The sequence below is a fragment of the Mus caroli genome, chromosome 8 (genome assembly GCF_900094665.2).
Source record: "Mus caroli chromosome 8, CAROLI_EIJ_v1.1, whole genome shotgun sequence".
Taxonomy (NCBI): Eukaryota; Metazoa; Chordata; class Mammalia; order Rodentia; family Muridae; genus Mus; species Mus caroli.
In genome coordinates this window covers 69,124,763-69,135,934 of record NC_034577.1, presented here as the reverse complement: position 1 = coordinate 69,135,934, position 11,172 = coordinate 69,124,763, and the positions used below count along the sequence as shown (strand labels likewise).

The 11,172-nt window shown below is 43.6% G+C and overlaps 1 protein-coding gene across 2 annotated transcripts in view; it reads right to left on the bottom strand.

The window, feature by feature from the left end:
* Positions 1-11,172, bottom strand: part of Prmt9 (protein arginine methyltransferase 9) — a 38,585-nt gene that overhangs the window by 26,981 nt on the left and 432 nt on the right. For both annotated transcript variants that reach the window (XM_021170000.2, XM_029480885.1), the window contains exons 2-4: positions 5,061-5,209; positions 1,778-2,014; positions 222-389 (exon numbers count right to left, since the gene is read on the bottom strand). In XM_021170000.2, coding sequence (XP_021025659.1) covers positions 222-389; positions 1,778-2,014; positions 5,061-5,209 — 554 coding nt within the window. The remainder of the gene's footprint in view (positions 1-221; positions 390-1,777; positions 2,015-5,060; positions 5,210-11,172) is intronic.

The window sequence follows — 11,172 nt, the reverse complement described above, 5'->3', positions numbered from 1 at the left end:
GATTTCTGAGTTCGAGGCCAGCCTGGTCTACAAAGTGAGTTCCAGGACAGCCAGGGCTATACAGAGAAACCCTGTCTCGAAAAACCATTTAAAAAAAAACCCTGTATTTTATTAAACTAGGTGATAACCATATCTTCAGATTTAACAAGGATTGTTAGCACTTTTGTTAACATAAGAAGCTGGAAATGCATCAAAATGATTTTAGTGACTTATCAACACACCTTTCAGGAATGTGCTTCGGAATTTCGATATCAAGTGACTTCATATGTAGAAGCTTTATCCCATTTTCCATCTTGTTTGCAGCCACTACGTCACAGGCAAGTTCATACATGGTCTTGGATAATTCACAGGCATATACTGATTGTGCGCCAGCTTTTTTAGCAAACATGCTACAAAAGAAGAAAAATACATTGTATCGTTTTCCAACTTTAATAAAATTAAGATGCTTAAAACATGGGATCTTCCTTCCATTCTTTAATGTAACCATTATTTGTTCTGCACTTAGAAAGTAGGACTAGCAAAATGGCTCAACAGGTAAAAGCACCAGGCAGTGGTGGCACACACCTTTAATCCCAGCACTTGGGCTGCAGAGGCAGGTGGATTTCTGAGTTTGAGGCCAGCCTGGTCTACAGAGTGAGTTGCAGGACAGCCAGGGCTACACAGAGAAACCCTGTCTTGTAAAACAAAACAAAAACAAAACAAAAAAATGCAGGTAAAAGCATTTGCACGTGCAAATCTGACAACCCAAGTTCAATCCCTAAAGCCCAGCGGAAGGCAAAAAGACTGAAAGCTAGCTCCTGACTTCCATATGCATACTATGGCACACATGCTTGGACATTCACACACACATTTGCGTGCAAATAAGGCCAAGCATAGTAGCATAGCCTTTAATCCCAGCACTTGGGAGACAGAAGCAGATAGATCTCTGTGAGCCCCAGACCAGCCTGGTACACATAGCAAGTTCCAGGGCTACACAGAGAAACTGTCTCAAAATGATGATGATGATGATGAAGAAGAAGAAGAAGAAGAAGAAGAAGAAGAAGAAGAAGGCGGCGACGGCGACGATGATGGAGGACGAGGAGGAAGAGGAAGGAGGAGGAGGAGGAGAAGAAAAGGAGAAGAGAAGGAGAAGAACTAGTATACTTGTTTAAAAACAAATCATTCAATAAATAATATCCATTCATTTGTTTTGGTTTTGGTTTTCTGAGACAGGGTCTCTCTATATAGCACTGACTGTCCTGGAACTCATTATGTATATCAAACTCATCCTAAACTCAGAGATCCTCCTGCCTCTGCTTTCTGAGTGATGGGATTCAAGGTGTGTGCCACCACACCCAGATCAGCACACACACAATTAAGACATGACTGGCAATGAGTTGCTTTATAGGCTTTCTAGATTCCACCAAAATGTTAATATAAAACATATCCTTTCATTATGGAGATTTTCAATAATCCCACGTATTTCTTAGTTTACAACTTTTTTTTTTTTTTTTTTTTTTTTTTTTTTGGTTTTTCGAGACAGGGTTTCTCTGTATAGTTCTGACTCTGTAGACCAGGCTGGCCTCAAACTCAGAAATCTGCCTGCCTCTGCCTCCCAAGTGCTGGGATTAAAGGCGTGCACCACCACTGCCTGGCTTACTTGAACTTCTGATAAGTAAAACCATAATAAAAAGTACAATACTAAAAGTTGTATCAACAACCCTAAACATACTATGAGGAAAACTGCTATTTTTATATACGAATGTAAATATAATAGAAAATAATAATTACAACAAACCTCAGTATTCCAGTTCCCGTGCCAATATCCAGAACGGTTCTGGAGCCCAAGCACACTGCCTTCTGGATTGCTGCATTATAAGTCGCATTTCTCTTGGTGTCATTAAGCATGATGAAGTGCCAGCGCTCCACCAGCCAGTTTGCTACACGATAAAAGTTCTCCTTTGCATCACTGAAATCAGGGTTTAGCTTCACTGCTTTGTGAAAATACCCAGCTGCCTCATCTCGAAAGCCCATTCTAAAGGGGGAAAGACAAAAGTACATTCAACTCCATGTGGCCAACTACAGTGCCTCTGTGCATGTACTAACCCGGCCTGAAAGTCCTCTGTCACAGGCCAAAGGCCAGAGCAGTCCTCCGCCTCTGCAAACCTCCCTTTCTTCGAGGACGGCACTCTGCTGGCGTATCTCAGATGTCCTCGGGGTAGAAGTGGGGCACTAAGGCAGTAACTTGTACTGAACTGACTGTGAGCAAATACAAAGTAAAAACCAAGGGGAGATACCACCAAGTCATCAAACAGTGCTTCCTCAAACTGTATCTCCCTGGCACGGCCTACAACAGTTCATCATAGGTGGACTGCGTTGCTCACCACTAATCTGTAGCTCGTGTGCCATCAGACCCCAGCAGCCTCCAAACGTTTACTCTTTGTTCGGCCTAAGAGCTCCTTGACGAGACGAGGATTTCTACTATGATCAAGTGTGCTCTATACACAGCTGTCGTGAATCAGCAATTTACGGAGCACACATTCAACAGAGGAACAAGTCGTTCTTCTCACTCCTGCCTTCAAGAACAATGTTTGGCCATCATCCGTTCTAAACCCTGGCAAATACAGAAGTGGATGCTCACAGTCATCCATTGGATGGAGCACAGGGTCCCCAATGAAGGAGCTGGAAGTACCCAGGGAGCTGAAGGGGTTTGTAGCCCCATAGGAGGAACAACAATATGAACTAACCAGGATCTCCAAAGCTCTCTGGGACTAAACCACCAACCAAAGAAAACACATGGTGGGACTCAAGGCTCTAGCTGCATATGTAGCAGAGATGGCATAGTTGGTCATCAATGGGAGGAGAGGCCCTTAGTCCTGTGAAGGTTCTATGCCCCAGTATAGGGGAATGCCAGGGCCAGGAAACGGGAGTGGGTGGGTTCGTGAGCAGGGGGAGAGGGAAAGGGATAAGGGATTTTCGGAGGGGAAACTAGGTAATGTAAATTAAGAAAATATCAAATTAAAAAAAATAAAGTGAATGCTANAAAAAAAAAAAAAAGAAACTTAGACTACATATTCTGGGCATGGGTAAGACAATGAGGCTAACTCACGAAAGAGCAGTGCTATTTTAAACTGTAGGCAATCATTCTTTAGTTTAAATAAAAGAATCTAAGGTCAGTATATGCTATTTCTTTGCTACCTTGAAGGTAGAGATAAATATCTTGTTTATATGCTTATCACAGCAGAAAATACATGGTATTGATGTAAAAAGCCTCACCATGATGAACCCAAGTATGTAACAATGAAGACTACTGCTCAATTAATTTATTTTGTCAGAACTCTAGAGACTGCATATACTCCTGTCCCCAGAGCCCTGGCCCTGCACAGTCCTCTAAGTCAAGTAAGGGGCCCTTGGGAGAAGGAGACAAGACTACTAGTTTGATTGTTGACAGCTAATAGACTTTAGATACAGTGCAGAAGAGAATTATGAGAAGGAACATATGAAATGACAGCCACCTATTAAACCCCTCACATGTGAAAGTGCAACTTGTCAGTTTGCCAGAACCAGGCTCTTTCCCTGTTACTTTAAAACATTCAAATTCAAAAGCAACGCTAAGCTTTCATTGTGGTTCCTGGGATTGCTTGGAAACAAAGAGTTCCCGTGGCAGGTCAGACTGGTGCGCTTTGAGAAGCCATCTTACAAGGCCGACCTCTGACTGGCATGTGGGTATAATGACTGATGAGGGCTCTCACTGCTTTGACTGGCGAGTAATTCATCGAGCCTCACTGTTTATATAAGCAATGTGATTATGCTGGATATGGCTTCTACTATGGGAGCCTAGAACTTGGGTATACACCACACGGAGGTGGTGGTACCTAAGGATGTATACTCTATGCAACCTCCAATAAAAACCCTGTATAGTTGGCCTCAATGGAGCTTCCCAGACTACAAGCCTACTGCTGAGGCAGGAACTCCACTGTGACTTGGAGAGGCCCTGAGAGGCCTGCTCTTGGGTTCCTTGTGACTCCGCCAGTGTCCCTTTCCCCTTCGCTAGTCTTGCTTCTCAATCAAACTAAGACAGCCAGTTACTGACTTACTACCAAACTTATCCATTTTGTCTGCTGTGTGAAATCTTATCTGGCCATCAGTTTCCCACCGATCACTACAAGGTGCAGGAGACACTGCAGGAGGGAAGGTTTTGCTTTCTAGTTCCATTCCTCAGGGCTTACCCAGTACCCGTACTCCCAGTGGGCATGGGAGGCACCAGCAGCAGCCAATGATGGCAATTTACCTAAAGCTCTACCCTAGTGGGGATCTCATTAACAGTATGCTCCAAATTTTATACTTCCCTACTAGGATCTCTCGGAAACCCTGAAAGGACAAATTCTACTATGGTCCGAAGAACAGATTTCTGCCAAGGCATCCTGGGAACCACGGCTGTGCCTTCTCAAACAAGGCCTGGATCTGAGTCCAGTGAGAAAACTCTTCCTTGAATACTTCCTTAGTGCTAGGGGTGTGACTCTTATAAAATGTATTATAAATCTGCCGTGGGCTGACAAGATGGCTCAGCAGGTAAAGGTTCTTGCCACTAAGCTTGAAGACCTTAGTTCAATCTTCAAAACCTACTTGATAGAAGAAGAGAACCAACTCCCAGAAGTTGTCCTCTGACCACCACATGCACTTCATGCTTCATGGCACAGGCAACTACACATGTGTACCAATGTTCACACATATCCATACAAATGTACCCACATGTGCACACACAGAATAAACCAATTTTAAAATTGCTCTTTTTACTATTTATTACATATTTACTATTCCTATATCCTTTTGAGCTCTCCTTATTGCTAGCTAATCACTCATTCCTCCAATCCTGCTGATTACTTACATTAAACATTCCCTATTCAAATTACTGAATCTACAAACATAGTGGTGTATATATGTAGTCTGTGGCTAAAACATGACTGGACTGAGCTGGTGGTAAGACTTTATCTCAAAACCAAATGAAGTAAGTGAACGCATGATTTATCCTTGCTTTGGCCTGACAGAGATAATCCTATACTCATGAAGGCATGACAAACCTGAAGAGATGCTCTCCCATACTGTTGCAAATCACTTCATCATCAGGAAACAGCTCCAAGGCCTGCTCATAGCAACCAAGTAAGTCTTGTATTCGACTCAGTGCATGAAGCTCTTCAGCCCACTTGAAAAGCGTATACTGAAAAGTTTCCTTTATAAACAAGAAAAAAAGTACAAATTAGTAAAAAAAGCATGAGGAATACGCAACTCTAGCTGAAGACTCCAGCAAGTGGAACTGAGCCTGAAATGAATGATGGCCTCCAACTGGTAACCTTTAGTAAGTACTGTTCAACAACCGTGATTGAGGACTTCCTAGGATGCTTAAGGTCCTGGGTTTGGCTCATAATAACAACAAAAATAAGCAAATAAATAAAACAACTAAGGGGCTACAGAGATAGTCCAGCAGTTAAGAGTACTGCTGCTCTTGGTGTTCAGTTCCCAGACCCACATTAACAGCTCACAAATGGTTATAATTCTAATTCCATGGAATCCAATCCCCTCTTCTGATCTCCTTAGACCTGCACACATGAGACATTTTATGTATATACACATACATATATAGACAGATAGGCAGACAGATACATGCATGCATGCATACATACATACATAGATTTAAGCAATACTCATACATACTATGGAATGGCCAAGCAATAACCAGCCCAACCCATGGACAAGCACCAATCCCTGACACTACTAATGATACTCTGTTATACTTGCAGACAGGAGCCTAGCATGGCTGTCCTCTTAAGAGGCTCCACCCAGCAGATGCAGAGACCCACAGAGAAACACTGGATGGAGCTTGGGAACTCTTAGGGAAGAGTTCGAGGAAGGATTGAGGGCCCCAACAGGGATCAGAACTCCACAGCAAGACCAACAGAATCAACTAAACTGTTCCCTTGGGACTCTCAGAGACTGAACCATCAACCAAAGGGCATACATGGTCTGGACCTAGATCCCCCACACATATGTAGTAGACGTGCAGTTTGGTCTTATTGTGGGTCCCAAATAACTGAAGCAGAAGCTATCTCTAAAGCCATTGCCTGTCTGTGGAAGCCATTCCCCTAATTTGACTGTCTTGTCTGGCCTCAGTGGGAGAAGCACCTAGTTCTGCAGAAACTTGGTGTGCCAGGGTGTAGAGCTGTCCAGGAGGAGCATCCATTCTCTCAGAAGAGAAGGGGAGGACTGTGTGAGGGAGGCATGAGGGGGCAGTGATCAAGATATAAAGTGAAGAAAAAATAGGTTTAAAACAAAAGTTTAAGTAGTTTAATGTGACTGAAGTATGGATATATGTAGCAAAGAGAATATCAGGAAAGCAAATTTCTGCAAATGAGGCTTTTGCAAAAAAAAAAATATGAACTTTGTTTCATATAAAACCAAGCCAGTTTCTAAGTCCTACTGAATGCTGGTCATTACCAGTTTGTTTGTTTGTTTGTTTTTAATACATAACTAGGATAGAGCCTCATATAATCCAGGCTAACCTCAAACTGTGTATGTAGCTGAGGGTAACCTAGAACTTCTGACCCTGCTGCCTCTACCTTCCACAGGCTGGGATTACAAGTGTGTACTGCCACACTGGGTTTAGACCTCATACGTGATAGGCACAATTCTACTAATCGAGCTACTTCTCCAGCCACATGCTTTCTTTTTACACATTTAGTTTTTTCTGTGCTGCGGGTAGAAGCCAGAGCCCCACACACAGGGCCATTCTATGGCAAGTTGTTGTACAGGCCTCTTCTCCAAGACAAACCACTGACATCTTAGAGGGGAGCTTAGCTGGGTCACCTACAAAAGATCACACCAGATGGACTTACTGTTTAAATCCCTTTCAGAAAGGCAGGCTGGGTGGTGAGACCTCGCCTGAGTCCTCTGCTGCTCCCCACCACCTGCTATATGCAACTGTCCTAACTGCATGGTCTCATGGATTGTCTAGAGCAGCGGTTCTCAACCTTCCTAATGCTGGGACCCTTTGATACAGTTTATCTTTTGGTTTTTTTGTTTTAAAAATTAATTTTATATTTGTATGTATATGGTATATGTGTGTGTTTGTGTGTGCGTATTCATTTATGTGTTTTTTTTCTTTTTAAATATTTTTAATTAGGTATTTTCCTCATTTACATTTCCAATGCTATCCCCAAAGTCCCCCATACCCTGCCCACAACTCCCCTACCCACCCACTCCCACTTTTTGGCCCTGGCGTTCCACTATACTGGGGCATATAAAGTTTGTGTGTCCAATGGGCCTCTCTTTCCAGTGATGGCCGACTAGGCCATCTTTCTATACATATGCAGCTAGAGACAAGAGCTCCGGGGTACTGGTTAGTTCATATTGTTGTTCCACCTATAGGGTTGCAGATCTCTTTAGCTCCTTGGGTACTTTCTCTAGCTCCTTCATTGGGGGCCCTGTGATCCATCCAATAGCTGACTGTGAGCATCCACTTCTGTGTTTGCTAGGCCCCGGCATCGTCTCACAAGAGACAGCTATATCTGGGCCCTTTCAGCAAAATCTTGCTAGTGTATGCAATGGTGTCAGCGTTTGGAAGCTGATTATGAGATGGATCCCCGGATATGGCAGTCTCTAGATGGTCCATCTTTCATCACAGCTCCAAACTTTGTCTCTGTAACTCCTTTCATGGGTGTTTTGTTCCCAATTCTAAGAAGGGGCACAGTGTCCACACTTTGGTCTACGTAATACAGTTTATCTTAGTTATGGTTTCCATTGCTGTGAAGAAACACCATGACCAAGGTAACTCTTATAAAGGCAAACATTTAATTGGGGCTGGCTTACAGTTTCAGAAATTCGGTCCATTATCATCACAGAGTAAAACAAGGCAGCATCCAGGCAGACATGGTACTAGAAGAGTTAAGAGTTCTACATCTTGATTTGAAGGGAACCAGAAGGGGACTCTCTTCCACAGGCAAACAGAAAAGGGGCCTCTTCCACACTGGTCAGAGCTCAAGCACAGGATCTCATAGCCCACCCCCACAGTGCCTCACTTCCTCCAACAAAGCCATACCTATTCCTACAAGGCCATACCTCCTAATAGTGCACTTCAGTGGGCCAAGCATATTCAAACCACCACGTACCACTCCCTGGCCCGCACAGGCTCGTTCAAACATACCTAGCCATAGCATAATGCAAAATACATTCAGAACAACTTCAAAAAAGTCCCCACAGTCTATCACAGTCTCAACAATGTTTAAAATGCCGAAGTTCAAAGTGTCTTCTGAGATTCACACAGTCTCTTAACTGTAATCCCCTATAAAATCAAAAGGCAGATTACATACTTCCAATATCACAGGATATACATCACCATTCCAAAATGTCATACTGAAGAAATATTGGACCAAAACAAGAGAGAAAACCAGCTGGGCATACTCCAAACTCTGCCACTCTATGCCTGGTATCAAAGCCGTCTTCAGGTCTCCAACTCCTTTCTGCTTTGTTGACTGCAACACAATTCTTTCTCTTTGGATGGTTCCACTCCCTGTTAGATTTCCTCAGCAGATAGCCCATGGCTCTGGCATCTCTAACATCTTGGGGTCTCCCAGGCAACTCAACTTCACAGCTTCTTGTTCCAATGTCTGGGATCCACACATGATCTTCTAGGCTCCTCCAAAGGTCTTGGGTCACCTCTCCAGCTCTGCCCTCTATAGCACTGTAGGCTCTGGTTGACACCTGGTCCATACTACTGCTGTTGTTCTTGGTGATCATCCCTTGGTACTGGCGTCTTCAATACACTAGTGTCTTCTGCTGCCAACTAGGCTTCACCAATAGCCTCTTACAGGCTCCCTTCATGGTACTAAGCCCTAGCTTCTTTGCATGACCTCTTCAGTCCTGGGCCGTCAACTGCAACTGAGGCTACACCTTTAGCCATGGCCTTCCTTTGCTTCTCACAGTCTTAAGCCTCAGCTGCTCTTCATGACCCCCTCATACCTTCAAAACCAGCACCACCTAGGTGATTCTTACACATTACAGCTATAGTACGAGGTACAATTTTGTCTATCTCTGGAACACAGTTTCTTTGTGATCTCAGAAAAAAGCTCCCAGAATCCTTCACCTCAGTGATGCTGGTCTATAGGCTTAGGTTTTTCAAAACCTACTTTAATAAGGGTTCTTTAACACTTCAACCTCCCTTCTAGCACACCACTCACTAGAGGTAGGGGAAAAGAAAGGTTAGTAGGAAATGGGAGTGTGCACCTGTTTAAAAATAGTTCTTTGGGGCAAGTCCAATCTTCATTGTTAGCAGTCCAGTCTACTTGACAAACACCAAACACGAACCAGCAGTAGCAGTTCAATTCAGAAGAAACCATAAGGCTCTGCCGATCAGCAGGAGTCCATAGAAGCAACAAGAAGCAGCCAGAATAAGATGGGAAGGTCTTTGGTGGGATATTCTTTACGAAGTCACGACAAGTGGCATAGAGCAAGGTGAACCAATGCAAGAGCTTCCATCACACTGTCTGTGTGGTCATATTTATATTCTTTCTAATCATCCCGCAGCTTTCATGTGTCTGCTTCAGCAAAACATCACCTGACATAACTGAGTCCCCAGAGAAACCATGAATTTCCACTTTACTCGTCTCTTCTTAATCACTGCTAATTTCTTCACTCCAGCTAACCAGCATCAATTGTCCCAGTAACCCCTTCTATTCTTGACTATAAAGTTATCCCTGCTCAGTAAAGGCTTTCCAGTGCAGCCTTTTGAAGTAGGAGCGTTCACACTCCAGTAAATAACCCCTCATCTGTCTTCTGTAAGTAAGCCCAGTGAGCTCATCGCTTCCTGCAGAGACCGGTCTGTCATTGGGATTTTAGAAGGAAGGGCAGGTACAGCTTATGTATTCCCCTGAATAAGAATTTTACCAACACAAGCACTCTACTGATGATCTACATGCAGCCAATTTTTATATGTATTTTCAACACACACTGTTTATCTTGTCTGTTCTCAGAGGCAGCAGCTAGAACTGTGCAAAGAATTGTGTTGGTCCACTATGATAAGTTATTTCTGTCCCAGTGAAATATGCCAACTCAAACCAGGTTAGATTAATCAAATATAGGTTTATTGGGAAGCTGCTCTCAGGTGGGCGAGTTCACTGGCCCCAAGGAAGGAGGCCAGGGAAGCTGCCATGGGGATGGTGGGAAAAGGAACGAAAGAAAGGGTTTAGGAGCAGAGAGAGAAGGAGAAGGGGGAGGGGACCAAAATGTCTGGGTTATATAGGGAAGAGCCTCTGGGGAAGGGGCAGCCCAGCCTCTGGGCTGGAAAGTTCAGGGTTGGGGGCAGGATATGCCAGGTAGAGACTGAGGGATGCTGGGAGAACCTGGAGGTCAGATCCACTTTGATATATAAAATATGCACCTCAGTCCCTTGTCAGAAACCAGACACACTATTCTACTGCTGTCTACACAGAGGAACAAACGACCCAACATACTAGCATATTCCCAAGTAAACCAACAGGTCCTGAAATTTCTATGGACTACAAAAGCCTAATGCTACTGACATCTAGTGGGCAGAGGACAAACCGTGCTGTGAAACAGGAAGGGAGACACAGGACTGTCTGGTGCAAAATGTCACCAGTGTCAGGTTGAGAAACTCTGGACTAAACAAAGCAAGACTGTCCACAGCTTAAAACTGTATGTGCATTTAAGTTACTTTTTTGAAATTGAGATTCTAACATAAAAAAAAATACAGTAGTTCAACAGGTTAACTGATGCAAGTAAGATGAATCAATAAATATTAAGAGTTCCTTATGACTGAACACTATCCAACCTCAGGATACACAGCATTCTTTCTACACAAGATAACGCAACGCCTACAAGGCAGGGCTAATTTAAATTAGATACTGGAGGGGAAAAAGAACTACCCAGTCCTATCCCATTTAAAAGGCCTTTGGAATCTTAAGTGAGGCAGAAATTTTGAAACAGATGTGTGACAACTTTTGACTTTTGTTACTAAAACCTGGCTGTATTGAGATGGGCTGTAGGCTGTAGGGGAGCCCAGTACGGAATCGACTCCCATAGTAATTAGATGCTTGGAGAGTTCGTCTTTGTCTCTGTATGTCTCGGTGTCTCTGTCTTTCCCTGTCTTTCGTCTCTGTTACACACACACACACACACACACAC